The sequence below is a fragment of the Chiloscyllium plagiosum genome, unplaced genomic scaffold, assembly GCF_037043375.1.
Source record: "Chiloscyllium plagiosum isolate Xiang-an unplaced genomic scaffold, Cpla_swu_hap1 HiC_scaffold_1, whole genome shotgun sequence".
Lineage (NCBI taxonomy): Eukaryota > Metazoa > Chordata > Chondrichthyes > Orectolobiformes > Hemiscylliidae > Chiloscyllium > Chiloscyllium plagiosum.
Window position 1 is genome coordinate 7,066,662 of NW_028270139.1, and position 27,741 is coordinate 7,094,402.

Below are 27,741 nucleotides of genomic sequence, written 5' to 3' on the forward strand. Positions count from 1 at the left end.
TCAAAATTAAACCTGCATGTCACCTGAAGAGAATTCTGCTCTAGGACTCCTGTGTTTCTTTGTCCTTTAGATTTCTGAAGTCTTTCCCCATTTAGAAAATAGTCTAAGAAACAAGCAACTCTGCCATCTGTGCTCAGTCCAGTTATATCATAAGAAAATTAAGTCTGTCAGTGTGCACCTAGGGATTACCAGACTACACTGGCGGATACAATTGTTTGGATTAATACATACCATTTTCCAATACGCTCCAGGGTATTTGTGAGATTGTGGAAGGCTGAGTTTCTGTTTCAAATGGTTTGCATGTTCTTTAGTTTGCTGCTGCAGCTCCTGCATATATATGATATATCTCAATAAGATTGTATAAAAGCATGTTCCCAGTGTATAATTTCAACGGGTATCATTCACGCCCTTGGTGTGAGAATTTGACATTGGCCTGTGTCTCATCACACTACTCTTCTGAGATAATTATAGCACATGGAATAAGTGCATTGCATGCTCTGGAAATGTGAAGAATTTATCCTCACATCAGAGAGGCACCGACTAGATTATGAACTTTAAAAATAGCTGAAGAACGGCAGACTTAACTCATAGCAATGAATGAGTTTGCACTTAGTTGATAGCAACCTGTTTAACCTGAGCATGTAAACAATTGTGTTACTTTAAAAATTGTTGCTGAAAGGGAAGATTTTCTTTGGCAATAAATTGCATTTTGCATTTAACAAACTGCTAAAACTCCGGGTGTATACTTTCTTTCCTGGTTCGTTCCCCGGTTGGGCGACACGGTGACACAGTGGTTAGCACTGCTGCCACACAGCGCCAGAGACCTGGGTTCAATTCTCGCCTCGGGCAACTGTCTGTGTGGAGTTTGCACATTCTCCCCGTGTCTGCGTGGGTTTCCTCCGGGTGCTCCGGTTTCCTCCCACAGTCCAAAGATGTGCAGGTAGGGTGATTTGGCCATGGTAAATTGCCCATAGTGTTAGGTGAAGGGGTAAATGTAGGGGAATGGGTCTGGGTGGGTTGCTCTTCATAGGGTCGGTGTGGACTTGTTGGGCCAAAGGGCCTGTTTCCACACTGTAAGTAATCTAAAAACCAAAGTTGCTTTCTTATCATGCACTGAGGCTAAACAAAAGGTTTAGTTCTGGTACTTTGGGGGTCCCGTTTTATGCTTTGACCTTTACTTATTTCACTTGTTTCCATACCATCCATTTCAAGTTCTAAGATTTTGTGCAGGGAGTAATGTATAAGTATGTGTAGAGGATTGGTTAGCAAACAGGAAACAGAGAGTAGGCTTAAATGCGCAATGGTTGGCCATAGGAATTATTGCTGGGCCTCACCTATATCCAATTCATATCAATGTTCTGGATGAAAGAACTGAGTGTATGGTTACTAAATTACTTGATGAACTAAAATAGATAAGAAAATAGGTTGTGAAGAGGACGTGAGGAGTCTGCAAAAGGATGTAAATAGATTGTATATTTAAGCAGTTAAGTAAGGTTACGTAGTTAACAAATTTTTTACAGATAAAGTATAAAGTAGGAAAATGTCCACCTTGACTAACAAGGGGCTCAAATGTTACTGGGCAAGGTGGGAATATGGAGTTGAGATCATAATCAAATCAGTCATGATCTTATTGATGGAGCAGGCTTTAGGAGCCAAATAATCTTCTCCTGATCATAATGTTCAGAGTATGTCACAAAATATCCAAATGAAGCACAACAGCAAATGCAAAATTGGATTAGGAAGGACTGAGGTTTCCACAGGTATGATTGGGTGCTTTACTAAGTCAGGAGCCTCATGCTTGTTTTAAGACACCATTCTCAAAATAGTATAAGGAAAATGGATTCCAGCAAATTAAACAGTGACCCTAAGAGACAGTACCCGGGATAAGGGCGTCGAGAGGGATGGTGCTTGGGGCTTATTGGTTCCCAACCATTTCCTTTCCAACCTCGTTCCCCCCCCCCCGAAACAGCACCACCAACCCTGTGTTCATGTTGAGGGATCAAGGCGGGCTTCTGGGACCAGGCAAGATGCCTCCATAGGTCTGTGTTTCTATGTCCCATTCACCCTCCACCCTGGGACTTGTAATCCCTGAAGATTCCATACCCTCCATGCCAAGTTCCTTTTGGTTATTCATCCAGTACTAAACAATATAACCAGCTTTTTTTAGTGAAGCCATTGCCCTGGCTGTTATATTGAATTTGTATTAAGATTGGAATCTCTTTCGGGGTAGAAGTGACCTGTACAAGAAGGACGGATTGCACCTAAATTGGAAGGGGACTAATATACTGGCAGGGAGATTTGCTAGAGCTGCTCGGGCGGATTTAAACTAGTAAGGTGGGAGGGGTGGGACCCAGGGAGATAGTGAGGAAAGAGATCAATCTGAGACGGGTACAGTTGAGAACAGAAGTGAGTCAAACAGTCAGGGCAGGCAGGGACAAGGTAGGACAAATAAATTAAACTGCATTTATTTCAATGCAAGGGGCCTAACAGGGAAGGCAGGTGAACTCAGGGCATGGTTAAGAACATGGGACTGGGATATCATAGCAATTACAGAGACATGGCTCAGGGATGAGCAGGACTGGCAGCTTAATGTTTCAGGATACAAATGCTACAGGAAGGATAGAAAGGGAGGCAAGAGAGGAGGGGGAGTGGCATTTTTGATAAGGGATAGCATTATAGCTGTGCTGAGGGAGGATATTCCCAGAAATACATCCAGGGAAGTTATTTGGGTGGAACTGAGAAATAAGAAAGAGATGATAACCTTATTGGGATTGTATTATAGACTCCCTAATAGTCAGAGGGAAATTGAGAAACAAACTTGTAAGGAGATCTCAGCTATCTTCAGTAAGGTTCCCCATGGGAGACTGATTAGCAAGGTTAGATCTCATGGATACAGTGTGAACTAGCCATTTGGATACAGAACTGGCTCAAAGGTAGAAGACAGAGGGTGGTGGTGGAGGGTTATTTTTCAGACTGGAGGCCTATGATCAGTGGACTGCCACAAGGATCGGTGCTGGGTCCCCTACTTTTTGTCATTTAAATAAATGATTTGGATGCAAGCATAAGAAATACAGTTAGTAAGTTTGCAGATGACATCAAAATTGGATGTGTAGTCGACAGCGAAGAGGGTTACCTCAGATTACACCAGGATCTTGACCAGATGGGTCAATGGGCTGAGAAGTGGCAGATGGAGTTTAATTCAGATAAATGCGACATGCTGCATTTTGGGAAAGCAAATCTTAGCAGGACTTATACACTTAATAGTAAGGTCCTAGGGAGTGTTGCTGAACAAAGAGACATTGGAGTGCAGGTTCATAGCTCCTTGAAAATGGAGTCACAGGTAGGTAGGATAGTGAAGAAGGCGTTTGGTATGCTTTCCTTTATTGGTCAGAGTATTGAGTACAGGAGTTGGGAGGTCATGTTGCGGCTGTGCAGGACATTGATTAGGCCACTGTTGGAATATTGCGTGCAATTCTGGTCTCCTTCCTATCGGAAAGTTGTTGTGAAACTTGAAAGGGTTCAGAAAAAATTTACAAGGATGTTGCCAGGGTTGGAGGATTTGAGCTATAGGGAGAGGCTGAACAGGCTGGGGCTGTTTTCCCTGGAGCGTCGGAGGCTGAGGGGTGACCTTATAGAGGTTTACAAAATTATGAGGGGCATGATTTTGTAAATAGGCAATCTTTTCCCTTGGGTGGGGGAGTCCAGAACTAGAGGGCATAGGTTTACGGTAAGAGAGGAAATATATAAAAGAGACCTACGGGGCAACTTTTTCACACAGAGAGTGGTACATGTATGGAATGAGCTGCCAGAGGAAGTGGTGGAGGCTGGTACAATTGCAACATTTAAGAGGTTTTTGGATGGGTATATGATTAGGAAGAGTTTGGAGGGATATGGGCCGGATGCTGGCAGGTGGACTAGATTGGGTTGGGATATCTGGTCGGCATGGACGGGTTGGACCGAAGGGTCTGTTTCCATGTTGTATATCTCTATGACTCTATCTCCAGGGGAACGTGAAGTGAAACTCCTTGATCACTCAGAGAAAGTGCAGTAGGTGTAACAACAGGAACCAAAGCCCTAACGTGCAGATCCGTTCAAAAATGGGATCCTGGACTCTGAAACTCATAAAGTGTATCAAATGTTCCTCTGGTCTAGACAACAGTGGATGAACTGAGAATGAACCTTGATAATGCATTTTAATGTTCAAACAATAAAGAATGATTAGACATATAGTTCTACTGTTTTGATCAATACCACACTCCTGCTTCTACTATAAATTAGCACACTGCACAGATGAAGAAGCAGCGCTTCGAAAGCTAGTGTCTCCAAATAAACTTGTTGAACTATAACCTAGTGTTGTGTGATAATTAACTATGTCCACCCCAGTCTAACACCAGCACCTCCAAATCAGATACACACGGGCTGTGAAATTGATCCTCAAAAGCAAATGATCATAACAACCAAACTGCTAAAACTAAATAGTGCATTTTTTTGTGTGGAAGTTGTCAATGTTCATGAGAACACATAAGGAAGCTTGAAATGTGTCTGTTGATCTGCATTTCACATAAGACAGAATATCTGCTTTGTGACATGTACATTTACCCCATTGCCAAATGTAGGCAGCTGTATTTTCTTTTCTTTGGATCTAAGAAATTACAGCTGCCTACATTTGGCAATGGGGTAAATGTACATGTCACAAAGCAGATATTCTGTCCATATGTGGAATGCAGAAGATCAATGACTGCAAACCATGAAGAAAAGATTCATCAGGATTGCAAACTGTTGAAAAACTAGCAGATTAAGCAAGAAGCAGGAGAACAAGATGAAAGTTTATAGAAAGAAGAGGAGCAACAGAACAAATGCAAAATAGACCAGGAGAGGATTATAGGAATAAGCAATCATTTCCATTTATTTATCTTTGTGTTGTGATTGATGATTGTTTAGAAGTAAATTGAATTTATGATAGCTTTCTGACCGAGTAACTGATGATGGCCTCATCTAATAAGACCATTAGATACAGTGTGATTTTTTAAAACAAATTTATACTCAGAAAATGATGTGCAGCAAACATCCAAAATATAGGCTGGCTGCAAGTAAGACTTTTCTCCAGGAGAGAAAATTTGGATAATTCCCCCTTCTCCTTGCTCTCACTGTTGTAAACACCTCATTAGTAAGAGAAGTTCCACATTTTCCAGAAAAAGTCGTACATTAGGGGAATGCAGGTTGGCGATAGGTTCCCAATTCTCTGGCCAAGTCTGCATTCTGCAAGCATGAATGTCTGCGAGGAACACAGAATCAAGGAATGTCCCAGTTGAGAACAAAGATTTTAACTGTTAGCAATGAGTAGCAGCAGGTTGTCCTCTTGTCACATGCCTTGCTTGCTTTCCTTATCCCTATAAAATGGGCTTCAGGATCTTCTTCCTGGCAGGGAACAAATTGAGCCCATAGTGTTTCAAACTCAAAACAATTCCAGGACAAAACGTAATCTGAAAAACTACTGATGCTGAATTCACAAGTGCACAGTTAGAAATCAATATCAATATTATCGCAGAGCATCCTCAATTTCATTAGATTCAAGTCCTGTGGACAGTATATATTGCACTTAGATCCAAAGAAAAGTATTACAGCTGCCTACATTTGGCAATGGGGTAAATATACATGTCACAAAGCAGATATTCTGTCTGTAGTTTAATAATGAATACTAGATCATATCATATCTAGAAAACATAAATAGGAGAGTAAATCACCCTTACAGCAGTGGAGTTTTCATTGCCTAAACTCCTCAAACCCAATTATAACATTTCTGATAATTGTACACAGAATCAAATCAAACCTTGATAATGGTTTACCAAGTCTAACAATAATGTTATTAAAAAAGTAAAATACTGCCAATGCTGGAAATCTGAAACAAATGGTTGGAAGAAAGTCTGGCAGCATCTATGGAGAGAGGAACAGAGTTAATGTCTTGAGTCCAATATGACTCTAAGAGACAAAGACTGTTGTGGTCTCAAAAATGCAAACTCTGTCTCTCTCTCTTTCTCTCTCTCCCTCCCCCCCCCCCCCCCCCCCCCCTCCCCCCAAGAAGCTGGTAGACCTACTGTTTATCACCAGCATTTTTTGTGTCTGTTTAACAATAGTCATACCCTCGTTAATTTTTCTCCACCAACCCCTTCCCCCCCCCCCCCCACCCCCTTACAAATTTATATTTTCTGCAGTGATCAGACTGAGTTACAATTTTCTCAAGTCACCCGACTATGAACTGACAATACCTAACTTACTCCATGATCTCAAAACATTGAATATAGTGAGGGAGTTTCATCTGAACACTCTCATAATGCAGAGAACCATTAGCACTGCAACAGGCTATTCCAAATAAATCTGTGGCAATGCTCTAGTTCCACATGTCTCATTATAAGGATTACTTTTGGAAAAATAATGAATCGGAGACCTTTGACAACTTTAAATATTCAGCTAACTAAATCAATTCAGCAAACTTGTATGCCAGTGTTGCCCTTCTTGATTTGCTGATCATTTCCTAGATAATATACTTAATACCATGGAAAGCTCTGCACTACACAATTAGTTATTTTATTTATCAGATGTTAGCCCTGTTATATTAAACCTTTTCCTCCTTAAAAGCTTAATTTATGAACATTTACAAAGAAAGACAATGTGTTCAAGTGAAGACACTCTTCAAGCAAGCCACTGCTTGGAATTGTGGTTCTTAATCAAAAATGAGTGAAAACCTTTGCACTAAGGTATGCAGTCCAAATGTTCTCATTTTGTTTCCTCAACCAGCTGATCACAGCTAGATAACTGGGACACCTTTTTAACCTCACTGCCTCTGGATTACAGAGAAGAGGATTGATCATGCTCTTGACCATTATCCAGTGATTCTTGACAGAGATATGAAGGAGGACAGGATTGCAATTAACTGTGATGATCTCTGTGGTGGAATACTGTGTCAGTGATCACTGTCTTGAAGAATGGCTAAAAGCATGAGATACTGGAAAGTTCCAGCATTTGTATACCAATCCTCTATCATGAAGAGAGGAAAGGAGGGAAAATGAAAGTAAAAAATAATGTAATCTGGAATCAACCTAAAAGTAAAAGGAAAATCAATCCAATGCACAACCAAATAACTGGCTATAGATTCACCCGTAATGGAGGCTGGTAAGACTGATACATACGCAGTGTTTCCCCATTTAAAGTGCTTTCTCAGAACATATTTTCACTTCAGAGCAGTCTTCATGCAGTGAAACCTTTTAGAATAGTGCTGCCAACCATGACCTTACATTTCAGAATAGTGTGGTTGACAGGCCTTATAGTGGACTGCGTGGACTGCCTCTGTTGTTATATCCCTATGTTCCAGTATGCCTTGGTGGCACAATGAGTCATTCCAACTTGTCCTGCTGAGAGGTGATTCATCCCTAGCTTGTACTGATTGGACAGAGGCCAATTCCTAGTTTCTGCTGATGGAATGAGAATGGATCCCATATTATCCCAGTAGGGCTGATTCCTGATATGTTAGGTATGTTAAACAAATGACAGATGTGATAGAATCAGGGTTCCATCAATTCACAAAGCTGTCAGTCACTCCTTTGTAAATCTAAATTTATTCATGTTCAGAATTTTTGGAGCATTTTTGTGGATGCTTACCGTATTAGAAAATAAATCAAGAATTCTAGGAAGTCTCCCATTGTTGGCACTTTTGCATCTTTTAAGTTAGAGGCAAGATTTAGAAATTGCTTTGAAAATTTGTGGAAGTATTAGAAAATTCTTGGAAGATCTGCCTAATGCTGTTATACCGATCTATCTCTCCAAGAACTGAACAGTTTGCATTTCTTCTTGTTACTACTGAATGAATCACCATCGAAAAGGGGATCACAGAATCTTTGATTATGCAACAGAATTACACTGTCTAAATAAACATGATAGTCTGGAAAACTCACCATCAATCAATAACTCAGCACTGGTGTTTTATCAGTGAAAACCTTAAACATTAAAATTCAGTGTCTAGCCTCTTGTTTTTTTTTGTTGATCTAAGAGTAGCAATGTAATGGGATTTGTTAGGAGTTAAGTGAATTTTAAGTTTTTGAAAAATGATGCACTAATTGGCAGAATGTTTGTATTTGCATTACACAGTTCCAAAAGATGGCCTGAAAAGTCAAACTGCATTTGACGAAATGAGATTGAACTATATCAAGGAGTTGAGGAGAGTTATAGCAAGAAATGAAAATAATTGTGGACAAAACTGGCAACGGTTTTATCAGTTGACCAAAGTCCTTGACAGTATGCATGAGGTAAGTTTTAAGAAAATATCACTGTCTAACTATACATATTACCAAACATTTCTGAGCCTTGGGCTAAATTTTGTTTTTGCAGCAAATGTTGAGACCAACATTAAAAAGATATTCACTGAGAGTGAGATTTAACCTGAGATCACTAAGTTGTTACAGCTAGCAGGGATAGTGCAATGAAAATGAAACTAATCCTGGGATTGTCATGACATTTAGAAATTATAGTAAGTACACAGAATTCCACAATTTACTTGTCTTTTAGACCCAGGTTAACAGGAAGTAGATTTTTTTACTTAACAAGAATGACTGTTTATGACAAATAAACAGATTCAAGCCACAGTTAAACAGTTACAAGCTATTGACATAATAACTAAGAGTTAAAACCCTAGCCCCAGTATAAACTCCTTTCTAAGAATACATACAGACAGACCTTTTACATAGAGGGAAAGATTAAGACTAGCAGTTCAGTGGTCCCTGTTCACACAGTTTGCTAAGATAATTCTTGTCCTCATCAGAAAGCTGCCTGTCTGTGTTCCTTCTCCAGATACTTTCATCAGTTTGCAGGAGGCACAGGGTGACTGGTTCCCATTTATAAAGATCTTGAACTTGTGAATTAAAAGTCACATCTTACAGCAACCAAAAGGTGGAAATAAACTGGCTAACTTAGGGCTTAATGCTTTTTAATGCAGAGCACGAGCAACTTTTTATGCTGTGGAGATCTTATGATTTCTGCTAAAACATTCATACCTCCAAGCTGGTTGGCTAACTGTGAGCCAATCATATTGTTGTTGATAGGCAGAAGGCCTTTGTCATTAATAACTGGTCACTAGTGCAAGACCAGTCAGTTACTTACTGCCAGCCAAAGCTTTACCATAGCTCTATTCATACTCACCTCTTGGTTTCAGCTAATCTGCAAACCAGGTTTCCACCTCAGTTTGAACAAACAGCTATGTAAACAATACTTACAATGATGTCAGGTTACTTGTTTTTAAAAAGTGAAGCAATCCTTCAATCTTTTTCATTTTTAAGACAGTTCTTTTCCCAATTCAGTACACAGTCAAAAATACAGAAAATCAAAATACAGCCTTTTACATTGTCATAAGTTGCTCAAACTAAATTGGTTTTAAATTGCCCGTGGTGGCCAAATTATCAAGTGATGGCTTCTTGCAATATCAGTCATGACTATTTAAAGAACAGCATCAGTGAATAAAGCAAATAAAAATCTTTAAGCAGTAAATGGCTTTTAGAGATCCTGATGAGATAACATCAATATTTTCACTAAAAGATGTATTAATAATCACTGGCTCATGAAATCCCTTGCTGGTTTGTGTTCAGTTTTCTTGTTAGACTGTGATCACTTGGCCTGATGTTTGACAATTGGCATAATGAATCTGCATACTTTGGTACCTGGCTTCCTGCACAGAGGAGGTGAAAAGGCAAACATATTGTTTGGGTAGTAAAAGGACAGGCAGGGGCATTTTTGTTGCCTCATTCATTCTGAGCTTTACAGCATTTTGGTGTTTGTCCTCAAGATTGTTGCTGAAAGAACTGACTAACTATGATGTCCCTTTGCAACTTTCAGCTACTCACAGTGTGCACATTGTGATAAAGTGGAGGTTGACCCCACCCCCCCAAGAATCAAAACCGATACACCTAAAGAGGAGCACCTCACCCTATAATCTGCAAAAAGAGTGTGAAAAGTGATGTAACCTGCTTTCTAGCAACTTCTAGTGGTTAAGTAAAATAAATCCCTGACATTCACTTCAAAATCAACAAGTAATAACTTATTTATCTAACTCTAACAATGAACAAATTAACTAAACAATTAACAAACCAAATAAATCTCATCTAACTACAAACTATTCCTGAATAAAACAAGTTGGTATGCTGTTCTAATAAGTACAATTCCCACTCATATAACAAAAAAAAACTAGTCTCGAAATCTCAAGAGAGAGAGAGAGAGAGAGCACTGAGGGCTGTTAGCTCTGGCAGATGGCAGTTCACCCTGGGATCTTGTCCCAGGGTGAACTGCCATCTGCCTCCTTGTATACCCTTGATAACATATCAATATTTCTTACAATAGGATTGGTCCTATGTTGTCAAAACCATCAGATTTAAATTTAATTGATTTTTGGTATCTAAGTGCCTGGTTCAAACTGAGTGGCTAAATTCAAAAAACCTGTTGTCTCAATAAAAACTGCTGCTTGACCTACTAGCTTGTATTGAAAGACAGTACAATGTTGCAGTTCGGACTCTCAGTGCACCAGCACACGCCCAACCTGCTGCTCACAGACATCCATTTTAATCTTTACACATTCAAAAAACACCATCTTTTAAAGAGACCATGCAATGCTTCCCCTCCTAGCATTTTACACTTTTACACACAGCAAATTCTAACTTCCTGTCTCACAATCTGCAATTATTCTACCCAACTTCACAACAACATTAGCATGATTTCTTTGTGTCTTTTCATAGATTCAGGCAAACATCCTAAACATTACAGTGTGGAGCAGTTTGAAAACATTATCCCTCTATTTTAGAATTGTTTCTGAGGTGTCATATTTTGGATAGAAACCTTAATTTCTAAAAACAAAAAATTTATTTTGAGGTGTGATATTTGGATCTTGGCTGAATGTGGCAGGGCGGCTCCCTATTGGAGTTGATTCTGTTGCATAATGCACTTTCCATCACCTATTACCCTGCCCTGGCATAATACAGACCAATCTTCACATTAGATCTAGATATCATAGGTTCGAATTGAATTGGAAAGAATGAGCCTTTACATGCAACTGAAGTTGAACTGGTCAAATTCACAAACTGAACATGTATTCTCAACAATCACTGTGGAAACTGTCTGTGAAAAAGGAATGCAAACATAGATTGAATTTAACATGATGAATATTTGCAAGAAAAATGTCGTCCAATTTCAACATTAAATGTCTCATTTCATGTACTGTACAGAAATGTTTTTGTTCCAGTGAGTCAGAAAACTCCAAACTATAGTGTAAAAAAACCTAGTCAACACAACAGAATCTAATTTTCTCAAAATCGTTTGATTATTACAATAGAGTTAAGTCAAAGGCCAGATTAAAATTTGTCATTTTCCGTAAAGCTTTGGTTACAAAATTTGACAAGGCCAGAAAAGGGGCAAGCAAATCACAATATGCAATTAACTTAGGTGTAACTGATGAAAGCAGCATGCAAACATGTATTATTGGAGCATGCACCAGAACGAAGCATATTGTTGAGTGGCTGCCTATCTGATCAAACCGTGAAAGGCTGGAACTTAAGCCAGCTTTCACCAACTAAAGAGCAGGTTATTTCTGCTTGATTCATAGAGCAGAGCTCTGTATTTTTAAAAAAACACTGAATCATGGCAAGGTTGGTCATCCAGATTTTTTGGTGCTACACTGGAAATCTTGTGAAGGAGCTGCTGAGGAGGAATTATTCCATTTTACCACAGGAGGCTGTCCTGACAAGAAGGCTCTGGTACCAGGTGGCTGTTTTGGTCAGCGGCAGGAATCTAGTTCCCTGTACCTTGGTGCAGTGCTGCATGAAGTTCAGTATTGAGTGGTTGAGTTCCGCAAATGCATGTTTAAATACTGAATTCAACAACCTGTACCACTTAGCTCACATCTTGTATCTAGCCACCACAGAGCAGTAGACAGCTGCATGTCCTTACCTACACGGAGGAGATGATGGGTACCAATTATCATAACAACCATTGTGGGGGCCGTGGCCAGCATTGAGACTGAGCATTTATCTATGATATACTACCCTCCCCACCACCTCCACCATCGTCATCACCAACAACAACAGAATCCAAGCCTTTGGCTTCATCCTTCCAGGCACCCAAAAACTAACCTGATCAGGCAGTGGTTAAGGACAAAGACCAAACAAACAGGGCTGAAGAAGGAATAACATTACTCATGCACACTTTTGTGGCTATCAGCTCAGATACTGAAACTGCATAGAGGTTTAGTTGAGAGGTAGGATCTGCGTTTCACGAAACAAAAGGCACAAATGGCCTTTAGATAGGGCAAAGAGCTAAATGCAGGCGGCTGCCGCCATCCAAGCTGAAGTGATGTGGTCTGAAGTCGGGTTTTCTGGACCAGAATGTTCTGCAGGTCTCAAGGAATTAACCTTGGAGTCATAAAGTAATACAGCATGGAAACAGGCTCTTCGACCCAAACTGGTCCATGCTAACTGTGGTGCCCACTCAGCTAGTTCCAATTGCCTGCATTTGGTCTATATCCCTCTAAACCCTTCCCATCCATGTACTTTTTAAATGTTACAGTTGTACCTGTCTCAACCATTTTCTGTGGCAGCACATTCCATATATGCTCCACTCTCTGTGTGAAGAAGTTGCCTCTCAGGTCCTCCTTAAATCTTTCCCATCTCACCTTAAACCTATGCCCTCTAGTTTCAAATCCCCATCCCTGGGAAAAATGCGTTCATCCTATCCAACCCCTCCTGATTTTATGCACTTCAATAAGGTCACCCCTCATTCTCCTATATTCCAATGAATAAACTCCTACCCTGGCCAACCTCTCCCTATAACTCAGGCCGACTAGTCCTGGCAACATCCTCATGAATATTCTTTGCACTCTTTCCAGTTTAACTGTCTTTCCTGTAACAGGATGACCAATACTCCAAGTGCGACCTCACTAACGACTTTTACAAGTGTAACCTAACATCTAAAAGATTTGTCAGACATGACTTCCTGTGCACAAATCCATGCTGACTATTCATAATCAGATCTTGGTTATCCAAATGTTGGTTAATCCTGACCTTCAGTATCCTCTCCAACAAGTTGCCTACCACTGATGTCAGGCTCACTGGCCTGTAGTTCCCTGGCTTGTCTTTGCTACCTTTCTTTAACAATGGAACAACATTAGTCACTCTTCTGGAACTTCACCAGTGGCTACATTTGAAGCAAAAATTGCTGCAAGGGCCTCCGCTTTTCTAGAGCAAGCATGGGACCTGGCATCAGAATCAATAGCTGCTACACTGATGGAGATAATGTTGGCAAGTCAGGCTCAGTGGTGAAAGATGGCACCTGAGGATTGACAATTCCGTGATTGGTTGGACCCAGGTGACAAAATGGTGGTAGAAGGGCATCATAGCAAAATCAACGAGGTGAGTCCAGCAGTGAGAGATGCGTCTGTGACGTTGGAGAGTCCAGAGCGAATGGTGACAAGGTGGTGGCTGTGAAGAATGGGCCCAATGTCAAAAGATGGCATCTTTGAGATGGTGACTTCAATGTTGGTTGGGTCCAGGGTAGATGGCAGTGAGGCTATGGAGGAGTGATGGCACAAAGGCGTTGTTGATGATGAGCTGGTTCAGGACTGATAGACTCTTTTTAAGCTATATTGTTCTATATCTGTTATTCTTAAAACTATTTGAAGTGGCATCATAGTGTGGTGACAGTGGAAAAGCTTTTCACTGTATTTTACTGTTTTTCTCACTGTAAAATCATTACACTGTAAAATCACAATAAAAATCATTCATTCACTCAGTTTCCCACAGGTTCAGTCAGGTAGATGGGTGACTGCCAGGAGAGGTAGGCAGGTAGTGCAGGAGTCTCCGGTGGCTATTCCCTGTCTTACAAGTATACCGTTTTGAATACTGTTGTGGGGTAAGCATCTCAGGGTATTATAAAAGCAGCAGCCAGGCATGTAGCACCACAACTGACTCTGCTGTAGCACCGGGTTGGGCAAAGTCCAAGCAAGCGATATTGGTAGAAGACTTGCTAGTTAGGGGCACAGTGTTGCATTTCTGTGGCCGTGTTCAAGATTCCAGGATGGTGTGTTACCTCTCTAGTGCCAGAGTCAAAGATGTCTCTGAGCAGTTAGGTGAAATTCTTAAGGGGGAAGGTGAGCAGCCAGAGGTCATTGTACACATTAGTACCAATGACATAGGTAGTAAGAGGTCCTGCAGAGTGAGTACAGGGAGTTCAGAAAGAGGCTGAAAAGCAGGATCTTGAGAGTATTAATCTCTGGGTTACTACCAGTGCCATGTGCTAGTGAGGCAAGGAATATAAAGATAGGAGAGATGAATGCAAGGCTAAGGAAAGGGTGCAGGGGCACGGTTTAAGGTTCTTGGATTATTGGCACCTCTGCTGAGGCAGAGGTGACCTATATGAGAAGGATGGGTTATACTTAAACTGGAGGGGAGCCAATATCCTCATGCAGATGTTCACTAGTGCTACTCAGGATGGCTTAAACTAGACAGGCCGGGAGCTGGGAACCAGAGCAGCATGTTGGCAATGAAGGGAGTGAGGGGAAGGTAGATATTAGCACCAGTAAGACAGAAAGGAAGGACAGGTAAATGAACACAATGGTACTAATGGGCCTAAAGTATGCTTATTTCAATGCAAGGAGTATTATAGAAAAGGCAGATAAGCTTAGAGTCTGGATCATTACCTGGGACTATGATGTTGTAGCCATTACAGAGGCATGGTTGAGAGAGGGACAGGATTGGCTGCTCTACTTTCCAGGGTTTTGTTGTTTTAGATGCATAGAGAGGAAGGTAAAAGAGGTGGAGGAGTTGCATTATTAATTAGGGAGAATCTTACATCTGCACTCAGAGAGGATATACTGTAGGCTCATACACTGAGGCAATATGGAGAGTGCTCAAAAATAAGATTGGTGCAGTCACTCTGATAGGGTTATACAGTAGGCCACTGAACAGCCACCGAGACATTGAGGAACAAATATGTCAGCCGATTATGGAAACATGCAATAACAACAGGGTTGTCATATTGGTAACTTCAACTTTCTCAATATAAGACTGGGACTCCCTTAGAGCAAGAAACTTAGACAGGGTAGAGTTTGTTAAGTGCATCCAGAAGGGTTTTTGAAAGAATATATGGATAGTCCAAATGGACAAAGGGCCATGCTGACCTTGTATTGGCCAATGAGCCTAGCCAGATGACTGAAATTTCAGTGGGAGAGCATTTTGGAAACAGTGATCAAAACTCTTTAAGTTTAAGATAACTATGAATAAGGATAGGTCAGGACGTTGCAGGAACATACTAAATTGTGGGAGGGCAAATTACATAAGTATTAGACAGGAGCTATGGAATGTTGATTGGGCAGAGCTGTTATCGGGCAAGTCTATATTTGACATGTTGGAGTTGTTTAAAGGCCTACTGATCAGAGTTCAGGACCGGCATGTTCCAGTAAGGAGGAAAGACAAGGATGACAAGGATCCTGGATAATGAAGGAGGTTGTGAATTTAGTCAAACAGAAAAAAAAGAAGCATATGTAAGGCTATAGGAAGCAAAAATCAGACAGGGCCTGTGAGGAATATAAACAAAGCAGGAAAGAACTCAAACAGAGAATTAGAAGAGCCAGAAGGGGCCATGAAGAGTTGAAGAGAATCCCAAGGCATTATATACATACATAGAAAGTAAGAGGATAACTCTACAGAAGGTAGGATCACTCCAGGATAAAGGAGGGAACTTGTGCTTGGAGGCAGAGGAACCTAAATGAGTACTTTGCATCAATATTCACCCAAGAGAAGGATATGGAGGGTAGTGAGATTTATATGGAGCACGCTAATATGCTATGGCCTTTTGAGTTCAAGAAAGAAATGGTGTTGGATCTTTTGAAAAGCATTAAGGTGTAGAAGACTTCAGGCCCCAATGGTATCTACCCCAGGATATTGGGAGAGGCAAGAGAAGAAATTGCTGGGGCCTTAACCAAGATCTTTGTATCCTTGCTAGCCACTGGAGAGGTCCCGGATGACTGATGAGTAGCTAATGTTGTTCCTCTGTTCAAGAAGGGAAATCAGGATAATCCAGGAAACTATAGGCTGATGAGTCTCGCATCGGTAATTGGGAAGCTATTGGAGAGAATTGTTAAAGACAGTCAGCATCGCTTTGTGTGGGGCAGATCATGTCTTACTAACTTGATTGGATTTTCCGAGGAGGTAACAAAGGTGATCGATGAGGGTAGAGCAGTGGATGTTGTCTACATGGTTTTTTAGTAAGGTTTTCAACAATGTCCCTCATGGTAGGCTCATCCAGAAAATTAAGATTCTTGGAATCCACGATGACTTGGCCACATGGATTCAGAATTGACTTGCTCATAGAAGGCAGAACGTAGTGATGGAAGAATGTTTTTCTGGCTGCAGGTCTGTGACTAGTGGTGTCCCACAGGGACCCATACTGGGACCTCTGCTGTTTGTGATATATATAAGTGACTTGAATGAAAATGTGGATGGGTAGGTTAGTATGTTTGCGGATGATACAAAGATCTGTGGAGTTGTAAATAGTGTAGGTTGTCAAAGGATACAGCTGAATATAGATCAGTTGCACGTATGGGTGGAGAAATGGCAGATGGCATTTAATCCAGGTAAGTGTGAGGTTCTGTACTTTAGGGGATCAAATGTTAAGAAAAAGCATACAGTTAATGGCAGGACCCTGAACAGCATTGATGTACAGAGGGATTTTGGGGTTCAAGCCCATAGCTCCCTGAAAGTGGCCGTGCAAGTAGATAGGGTGGTAAGAAAGGCATATGGCACACTCACCTTTATTAGTCGAAGAATCGAGTACAAGAGTCCGGATGTCATGTTGCAGCTTTATAAGTCTTTGGTTAGGCCACACTTAGAGTGTTGTGTTCAGTTCTGGTTGCCACAATACAGGAAGGATGTAGAGGCTTTGGAAAGGTTACAGAAGAGGTTTATCAGGATGTTGCCTGGATTAGCTATAAGGAGAGGCTAGAAAATCTTGGGTTGTTTTCTCTGGAATGGCGGACACTGAGGGGAGACTTGATAAAAGTCTATAGAAGTATAACATGCATTTACAGGGTTGATGGTGAGAACATTTTTTTCCCCAGAGTTGAAATACCTAATACTATGGGGCATGAGAGGGGGAAAGTTCAAAGGAAATGTGAGAGGCAAGGTTTTTATACAGAGACTGGTAGAAGTCTAGAACGTGCTGCCAGGGGTGATGGTAGAGGCAGCTACAATAGGGACATTTAAGGGACTTTTAGATAAGCCCATGAATTTGCAAAGAATGAAGGGATATGGATAAAGGGCCCGCAGAAGAGATTAATCTAATTTGGCATCATGTTTGGCACAAGATCATGGGCTGAAAGGCCCGCTTTGATGCTGTACAGTTCTATGTTCTACTATCATTTTATAAATATTCAATCCCAGAGAGCCATCACTCCGAGGTCAATTGTTAATATCTTACTTAACTGACACTTCCCACTTCTTCTTCTTTGCAGTGCTCAAAGATGTTTTGATTCATTTTGGGCGTCCTGGCATGATTCTTTCTCAGTTCAACAGCCTATTCTTTTTCAGTTCCAACAATGTGAAGACTACAAACCCTTACAGTTTAGAAGCTTCATGAATTCAAAACACTTTGGCTAAAGTGGCTGCTTCCCACAGACTAAAACTTGATTCTCCTGCAAGAAGCAAACTGTTCTCCCTCCTGAACTGAATTCCTGATTCTTCTAAATTGAAGTCAGAAGTTAAATGGAGATGCCCTTTGGTTTGTTATAAACTCAGCAAAATAAACATTCCATTCATTTACACCACCGGTGTCCTGCCAGGCACTTGACTGAAGCTATGTATATTCTGGGGCGTGAGTGTCAAATGACTTCCTGACCATTTAAAACAGTAGAATTGTCAAAAATATATCTGGCACTATTCTAAAATTCAAATCCTAAATGGTAATACATCTTTCATCATACCTTTTAATTAAGAATGAAGATGTTCAGCATGTAACACACCACTCGCTGTAGAGTTCACTAACCTTTAACATCAATATAATCCTGCAAATACTTTGACCGACTCAACAACAGGCAGTAGAAATCAATCATCTACTAACCAACGTTAGTAGCCAATGATTGCTTTAGATTTAACTAGCAGGGTTCCTTCTTATTATTGAATGCATGATTAACTACCTCAAGTTAAGAGGAGGCATAATTGGATCATTCAGGTCAAAAATGGCATCAGTAGAGTCAAATTAGTACTAAAAGCTTACTGACATTCTGATTTGCCTGCTGTGCATATATCAGATATATTACCAAAATAGTGATTGTTGTGGGGAGCACCAGCACGTTACCTCAGACCCTTCTGTGTCTGAAAAGTGATGTCTGTAACACCAAAATTATGAGTACCACCGAATTAGATTTTGCAGCTTTTATCTACTCAATTGGATGAAATTTATTTATGCGAAATTAACACCATTTTATCACACATTTGGTTATTAATATTACACAAGGTGATTTCATTCAAAAATTATAACAAATCAGTTGTGACAATTGATTGTGTGATATAATTAGAAATTCCCACTGATAATCATATCGAGCAGCCTTTGCCATGTGAGTTTATGCAAACTAATAATTGTCATGATGTGTGATACCTTTTGATTTTTGTTGCATTCCTTCCCTATGAAATCAGTTAACACCTGAAAACAACTTATTATATAAAATGTAAATGCAGTCGGATAGATTGCTTTTGGTTCTTGAGCCCTTCTCGCATCTTTAAATAGGCACACCTAATAGTTGCATTCTGGTGTGGCAACAAAAATACTCCTATTTTCTACAATATAGTTAAACATTCCCAAAAGATACGATTCTGCTTGGAATCTATATTGAATGGGAATAAGCACACTTTAAATTTGAATAACCAAATTTAAGGACAACCAAACTTCACTTAAATGTGAGGCCAAAAACTAATTTCCTCTTGCAATCTGTTTTGGTTGTTGACAAAATTTTCAGTAATACTAAATCTTGAATCAGCTGCTGAAAGCGCACTGTCACCATACTGCTCCCTGCTGGACTGCTGATGATGCATAATAATAATCTTTTACTGAGGAAATGAACAGAAAGTCTTGTTGTCAACCTTACCTGCAGAATTTAGCCATAACCGTACAGTTACAATTTGTGAGTAAAGGAATAGAATTGAAACGTTCTCTCAGTTTCACTGCACTGGCTATTTGTTGATTGTTAGTGCTATCAGCAGGGTCCAGGAATTTGACAGAGATGACTATGGAATCATGGATCACAATTGCTTTCCTGTAGGTTCTGCCCACGTCCTGCCAGGTGCACAACATGGGACCAAGAATTGGCTTTATGCAGTGGTCTATAATGCTGGATTGGCTCTATAATCCAATTGACGTTTTAAAATAATTTACTGAACTTTTGGTTTTGATTGCATGGGAATGTCTTTCTCATCTTCAGATGGGCTTCCGTCCATTCCTGGAGTGTTTATTGTACAAATCACAGTCTGCCAGGTGTTTTCAGCAGCAATTTCCACATGGAGTTTCACTGTGAATCTATTACCACAATTTTAACAGGACCCCTGAGAAACAGTAGAAACAACTCAAAAGCATTAGCAAGTATGGCAATAGTTTGGGAGATCTTCAGCTGAGCTTTTCCTTAATTATTCTGAACCAGCAAGCACACTGTACCTGGTACACTGAAAAACTACTAACTACAAAATAGATAAAAATCACACAACACCAGGTTATAGTCTAACAGGTTTATTTGGAAGTACTAGCTTTCAGAGCACTGCTCCTTCATCAGGTAGCTAGTGGGGCAGGATCATAGAACACAGAATGTAAAGCAAAAGATTACAATGTCAAGCAATTGAAATGATATATTGAACAAACCTGGATTGCTGTTAAGTCTTTCATCTGTTAGAGTGGGTTGCAGATTTCAATTCATTAATATGTAAATCCCAGAACTGCTTTCAACTCATTCCTGAGATAACTTAAGGTTATATAAAAAAAAAGGTGACATCTCAGCTCCGACAGTGCATTGAAGGTGCGAGGTTAGAGTCTGTCTGTATTCAGATCATGAGTCAGACTGGTTCTACTTCCAAAATAGAAATTTATAAAATGTCACATGGATTGACTGCCCACAATTGTGTGCTTCTTGAACAAAATAGAATATGTCTGCAAATACAATTCCACAAATGTACGCATACACATGTATGAGTCTATAGGGTGAAATTGCATTTGCAGAATTTTATTTGAAGATAATTCTATTTTGTTCAAAAAGCACACAATCTGTAGGCAGTCAATCTGTGTGATATTTTATAAATTCCTACTTTGGAAATAGAACCAGTCTGACTCAAGATTGGGATACAGACAGACTCTAACCTCACACCTTTACTGCATTGTCTGAGCTGAGATGTAAGCTTTTTTTGATAAAACCTGAAGTTATCTTGGGAATATGACTTGAAAGGAGTTCTGGGATTTACATATTAATGAATCAAAATCTGCAACCCATTCTAACAGATGAAAGACTTAAAGCAAAACACCACAGTCATACAACTGATGCAATATATTGAACAAACCTAGATTGCTATTAGGTTCTGTGTTCTATGATCCTGCCACACTAACTACCTGATGAAGGAGGAGCATGCTGAAAGCTAGTACTTCCAAATAAACCTGTTGGGCTATAACCTGGTGTTGTGCGGTTTTTAACTTTGTCCACTCAAGTCCAACACCGGCACCTCCACATCAGTATAAAATAGGTAATATTGAGAGTTGAGTTTCATAGAGCACCAGAGTATGTTCAGATGTCATGAGACACCTCATGGTGTCAGTCAAATGTAGACTTACATTGATGGTCGTAGAAAACCTGACAAACAGTGGGTTTCTTTGTGTTTCTGGAGCCGGTGCTTCCTGAGATAAGTTATTGTCAGTTATGTGATGTTCTCCTGTGGTTTGTGATAGTATGAGCCCCCATAGTCATGTATATCCTGCTGCTTTCTGAGTCTCAACTTGCAGTACAATTTAGTTAGAAATTATATTTTAATGTTCCTGTTAGTTTGATATTTGTTAGACACAAACTGTCATCTTGTAGATTGTAATTGGGGCATGTTTGCACTCCAAAAATGGACAAGCCAGCCTCTCAGCTAGGAAGAGTTTGCACAATAGTTTAGGAATAGTATTTCAAATGTCAAATGTCCTGAGAACCACTTCCAGAGGTATAGTAAAAAAAATATAGATTAGATTAGATTACTTTACAGTGTGGAAACAGGCCCTTCAGCCCAACAAGTCCACACCAACCCGCCGAAGCGCAAACCACCCATACCCCTACATTTACCCCTTACCTAACACTATGGACAATTTAGCACGGCCAATTCACCTGACCTGCACATTTTTGGACTGTGGGAGGAAACCGGAGCACCCGGAGAAAACCCACGCAGACATGGGGAGAATGTGCAAACTCCACACAGTCAGTCGCCTGAGGGAGGAATTGAACCTGGGTCTCTGGCACTGTGAGGCAGCAGTGCTAACCACTGTGCCACCATGCCACCCAATAAAAAGCAATTAACATCAGCAGTAACTATATCATCATCATATTGAATGGCAGGGAATGGCATGGTATTGAATTACATCAGGCTTCTTGACAAAACTGAAACTGGCAGCTATTTCAGTGTGGTAACAATTTTAAAATTATACTACTTTTTTTGCTGAGATGCTGAGCTTTGTTCTTAGCTCACAGCTTCCCCTAAGGGCACAAATTTACCATACAACACCTCACCAGGAGCCACCATTGAATTACATTGGAAGAAAAGTAGGAGTAGGTCACCCTCCTTGTAAGAGCTATTTATAATGGAAATTTGTGAAAATTGAACATTTTAATTATCTATAAATGTGTTTGCATTTGGGAAAAATGTGTTTGCATTTGGGGAAAAATGAAATAGTTAGCCAAAAATCCATGACTCAGAAAATTGACCTGAATTATATTTCTCAGTGTCCCTCCACCCTGACACTGTCAGAGTTTAAGGGATCAATGAAGGGGCTCTCAAATTATGATGGGACCAGCAAATTCCTTCATCGCTTGTAGAGTGATTTCGGCACCCACGAACTAATGTTGCTAGTATTCTGCCACTTGCCCCTCAGAAACCACTGTCTATTCAATGATGGGATGTAGGTGTCCCTGGCAAGGCCAGCATTTAATTCCCATTCCTATTTGCTCTTGTGTTGCATGTTTTCTTGGCCACATTACTCCCATTCCCGTATATAACAGCAGTTCTCTCAATTTTTATTTCTCACATACAGGCAGCTGGCCATACGGCTAGTTGGACTCATCTTCTGGAGAACATCTCATTTGCCAGACCATGCAAGCTTCCATTTTGTGCCATGTTTCTTATAGGCAGAGGAAGTTGGAACTCCCACTATTGGCAAATCCCCAATACCCACCACACTTGATAGGACTGGTTTCCGAAGGGACAGGCAGATACTTTGTCCCTTACCAGGTCAAGTAGGATTTTTCAACTTAACAAAAGATGGGTTTCAGCTAGGTGATGAACCATTCTCTGAGCTGGAAGTGAAACTGATTCAACTGGTCTTTCAAAGAGCCAACACACAATCAAATTGCAAGTTGTTTTGTGCTGTATTGTTCTAAGAAAATATAAAAAGCAGCAGCCAAGATCGAGGTTGTGTCACTGATGACTAGGTGCTGTTCGAAGGCTATTGTATTGCAAGTGTTTTTTTCAGTAGTGCAGACCACTTATGGCCCCAGTTGTGCATCACACCGCAGCAAGAAAACCAATAGAAGAGTTATTAAGCATGATGATTCAGGGACGCTAAATGGATAACTGTAATATTTTCACCTTCTATTCTTGATGGAGTTGAACTAATAAAGTTCAGAAAAACCAAGACACCAAGGGAAGTGCCAGCTCATTTTTAAAAATAGTGACACAAATGCAGAAATCTCAGACTCTGTTTCTAATTCTGCACATCTTTTCCCTACAGCTGGTCAGTGGGCTACTGCAGTTCTGTTTCTATACATTTGTGGAATCAAAGGCACTGAAAATTGAGTTCCCGGATATGCTGGTGGAGATCATCAATGACCAGTTGCCAGAGGTTACAGCAGGAATGACCAAATCCCTTCTTTTTCACAAGAAGTGATCCTTTTAAAGTTGAACTTTGCCTTAAATTTTCCTCCTCATGTTTTGCTGGCTTTAAAAATTATTTTAGCAGGCTTGGTGTCCTGTACGTCGCTACACACTAAAGAAATGCTTAATGAAGGTTTGGGACTGATATAACATGGAACTACATTAATGAGATGAAAATGGATATGTTCAAAGGTTAAAAGGAGGCCGAGGAAAAGTATTTTTTGAAAGAAATATATTTTGGCAGGAAAAATTGTAATACAGTCTCTTTTCTAAAGGTAATTTTTTTGTAAAGTGAAATGTTTCTGCATGCATAAACATCTGACGTTTACAGTGTATTTAAGAAAGGGAAAGCTGTGCCTTTTTAGTATCATATCTAATTTAACCATTTTACAGCATTAGCTGTAAATAAACCACAGATATACTAGCTGACATATTAAATATTTCTTCTATTTTGTAATTAATTTTATGTTAATTAATTTTTCCCCTTTGCCCGTCACTAGTGTCTTTTGCTTTGTAACAATATCGCTCTTGCTGCGCTGTTAGGAGGCTTTTCAAGTTCCATCCTGTTGTTTTGTGCCGTAGCAATAGGGAAGTACTGGATAAAATGGCAAAAAGGTGCATATAGCTGACTTTTCTTACAACTTTCCAATAAATAAATCAAGTAGTAGGGTAGAACCATACCCTGATAATCCTAGGTTCTTTCCAACCTTTTTAGAATTGTCTAATAATTTTCTGTGCTTTGCTATAAAGTTTCTGTATATTATGCTGTTGGAGTCCTGATGTAGCACTTTTGGTAATCCATACACTGTACTTAGCCAAATGATATGCAGAATTATAAAATAGTTCTAAATAAGTTGATTTATATTTCCATGGAAGCACTTAAGCATCTACATTTGTGTCAGCAAAGAATATTAAATATATGATGATTAAATTACTAGTTCCACTTTTTAATGTCTTTTTCATTGTTATTGAGTCAATTGCTGGATGGGAGAATTATAATCAGTACACATTAACACAACAAAAAGCCTTTGTTCTCATAAGTGGCTATTTCCAGCCTGTCAGCTGGATACAAGGGACACATTATGGTTTCTAAAGCCTTCCTAAACTGTTCTTAGCCCTGACCAATTAGACAATCTGTTTCAGAGCAGCATGAGCCAGAATAGTTGAGACTTCCAGTCAGTTGGGGTACCTGCAGTAACCTGGAAGTTTAGATCAGGGTCCAGATAATTATGTAACTTAACCTTTCTCTGAGAGGGTAAATACCAGCACAGTAAATCAGACAAAGAAATTGACTGCACCCAGCTCCAGCACTTCTTTTAATTCCTCTCCTGCCTCATCCCAAATTTTCATTGCTCCAACATTCGCGATCTTAGCCTCATCCACTTAGACCCCGAATTCTAAAATCCCTTTCCTAAAACCCTTTGCTCCTTCAAGATGATCCTGTTCAAAATTTTCTTCATTACCTGTCTTTTATCTTTCTTTATTCTGTTGTGGGACATGGGTGTTGCTGGCTAGACCAGCATTCATCACCCATCCTCCATTGCCCAGAGAACAGCTAAGAGTTAATCACATTGTGGGACTGGGGTCACATGTAGGCCAGACCAGGTAAGGGTGGTAGATTTCCTTCCCTGTAGGACATTAATGAACTAACTGCTCTTTGTTGCTAGGTATCAAATTTTGTTTGACAATGCTCCTTAGAAGCACATTGTGTCATTTTGCAATATTAAAGACATTATATAAATACCAGTTGTCTGTTTCTTTGCTGTTGATTATCACCAACAACATGAGAGAAGATTCACATAATTTTTTTTATTCAAAATGATAAATGTCCAACTTGCTGTTGAAAAAAGAATTATTATTCCTTTTTATGGAAAATAGTAAAGAGGTGGAAAATTAAACTTCTCTGAAAGGGGAGCTGGCACAGACATGTCAAAAACTTCTCTCTTTTTGTACTGAAATTCTGATTGCTTAAGGAGTGAAAATATCATCTTGTTTGACATTTTCCCATTTCTGCAACTTGATCAGCATCAACATCCTAGTGTGATGATTGATGACAGAGTTCAAAGTTCACACTGCTGGAAAATACAGCACAAATACAAAGTAGAGGCTTGTGTCCTGAAATACAGTTGTGTTAATGGACTTGGAATTCTGACTAAATATTCCACACACCACACAGCAGTTGCTTTGTGCTTGATCACTTACTTCCTGATTCAGTTTGATCATCAAAGAAAGCAGAAGACTGTACAGAGAACGAGAAGCAAATGACAAATTTTCTTGTGCAATTCTCATGCTTTATCGTTTAAAAGCAACATAGACCTGTTAACTAGCATTTTCATTACTTCTTAATCATTTAAAATTAAATAATACCGTTGATAAAAACTGACCTCTTTAAAGTACTGATATCAGATTTTTGTATTAATTGATTGATACTATTTCAGGCAAGGGCAAAAATGTGGCATCCCGGAAGATGGGGCAGCCTTTTCAAACAGGTAAGCAGAAAGTGAGAAAGCATGAAGAATTCATGGTGGGACCTATTAACAAATATTTAAATAATCTTTGAGACAACAATATGTTTGTATAGGTTTGTTAGGCCTAGACAAAAGTCATCCACTGAATTGGGAGCATGGATCTGTTATGCTTGATTCAACCTGTGAAATTGTGAACTATTTGCACACAACAATAAAGTCAGTGCACCTTTCCAGACAGTGACTGGTACAGGGAATAAATTGCAGCATAGAGCAGTAAAGGTAAAATGTTTGGTGTTATTTTCCTTTTGTTCACAGGATGTGTGTGTCTGGCTAGGCCATCACTTATTGCTTATCCCTAATTAACCTTGAGAAGGTGGTGGTGAGCTGACTCTTGAACCTGCTAATCATGTAGGTAGGCCTACATAGCTGTTAGGAAAAGAGTTGTAGCACTTTGACACAGCAACACTGAAGGAATGATGATATCTTTCAAAATCTGGATGGTGGGTGGGTTGGAGGGGAACTTGCATGTAATGGTCATGGATTTGGCAGATGTTGTCTAAGAAGCCTTGGTAAATTTACATCAGGCATCTTGTCCATGGTACACACTGCTAGAACTGAGTGTTGCTTGTGGAGGGACTGAATATTTGTGGCTGAGGTGCCAATCAAGCAGGCTTCTTTGTATGGATGTTATCAAGCCTCTTAAGTGTTGTTTAAACTGCATACATTCAGGAAAATAGAGAGTATTCCATCATACCCCTGACTCGTGCCTCATAGATGATGGACAGGTTTTGGGAAGTCAGGAGGTGAATTTATCGCCACAAGATTCATAGCGTGTCTTGTAGTACTGTATTCGTATGGCTAATCCAGTTCAGTTTCTAGTCAGTGATAACCCCAAGGATGTGGACAGTGGTAGATTTGGTGATGGTAATGGAATGTCAAGGTACAATGATTAGATACTCTCTTCCCAGAGTCCAACAAAGTGTGAAGCATTACAAATGAGAGAGAAGCCATGAGATATTTGTGGATATATAAACTAAAATACCTTAATGATGTTCTTCACCTGTCTTTTTTGTGATATTTTCAATGAGTGAAAACTTATACACTTTATTAAATTGTAACTGCCAACTATACTATTTTCATTTCATGAGTGTTTTTAATATTTATCAATGAGGAATTTAGTGTCATGATAGTGCTACTTTAATATAGTTATTTTACAGGCTTAACTGATTAGCATAGAATGGGTCACCGCCCTTAGACCCCACCCCTCCAATCGTAACAAGGACAGAACGCCCCTGGTGCTCACCTTCCACCCTACCAACCTTTGCATAAACCAAATCATCCGCCGACATTTCTGCCACCTCCAAAAAGACCCCACCACCAGGGATATATTTCCCTCCCCACCCCTTTCTGCTTTCCGCAAAGACCGTTCCCTCCGTGACAACCTGGTCAGGTCCACGTCTCCTTCCAACCCACCCTCCCATCCTGGCATCTTCCCCTGCTACCGCAGGAATTGCAAAACCTGCGCCCACACCTCCTCCCTCACCTCCATCCAAGGCCCTAAAGGAGCCTTCCACATCATCAAAGTTTTACCTGCATATCCACCAATATCATTTATTGTATCCGTTGCTCCCGATGCGGTCTCCTCTACACATTGGGCAGACTGGACGCCTCCTAGCAGAGCTCTTTAGGGAACATCTCTGGGACACCTGCACCAATCAACCACACTGCTCTGTGGCCCAACATTTCAACTTCCCCTCCCACTCTGCCGAGGACATGGAGGTCCTGGGCCTCCTTCACCGCCGCTCCCTCACCACCAGATGCCTGGAGGAAGAACACCTCATCTTCTATCTCGGAACACTTCAACCCCAGGACTTCAATGTGGACTTCAACAGTTTCCTCATTTCCCCTTCCCCCACCTCACCCTAGTTCCAAACTTCCAGCTCAGCACTGTCCTCTTGACTTGTCCTACCTGCCTATCTTCTTTTCCACCTATCCACTCCACCCTCCTCCCTGACCTTCATCCTCTCTCCCACTCACCCATTGTACTCTATGCCACTTTCTCCCCACCCCCACCCTCCTCTCATTTATCTCTCCACCCTTCA

At 40.3% G+C, this 27,741-nt stretch overlaps 1 protein-coding gene and 1 long non-coding RNA gene across 3 annotated transcripts in view; one reads left to right on the forward strand and one right to left on the reverse strand.

The window, feature by feature from the left end:
• The window catches only part of LOC122554445 (uncharacterized), a 36,825-nt gene extending 36,458 nt beyond the window's left edge, over window positions 1–367 (reverse strand). Inside the window, exon 1 of the long non-coding RNA XR_015751441.1 lies at window positions 232–367. This is a non-coding gene — a long non-coding RNA (uncharacterized LOC122554445). The remainder of the gene's footprint in view (window positions 1–231) is intronic.
• nr3c2 (nuclear receptor subfamily 3, group C, member 2) overlaps window positions 1–24,108 on the forward strand; it is a 327,259-nt gene extending 303,151 nt beyond the window's left edge. For both annotated transcript variants that reach the window (XM_043699476.2, XM_043699456.2), the window contains exons 8-9: window positions 8,143–8,300; window positions 23,029–24,108. In XM_043699476.2, coding sequence (XP_043555411.1) covers window positions 8,143–8,300; window positions 23,029–23,184 — 314 coding nt within the window. In that variant the 3' untranslated portion in view covers window positions 23,185–24,108. The remainder of the gene's footprint in view (window positions 1–8,142; window positions 8,301–23,028) is intronic.
• The last annotated feature ends 3,633 nt before the right edge of the window (window positions 24,109–27,741 follow it).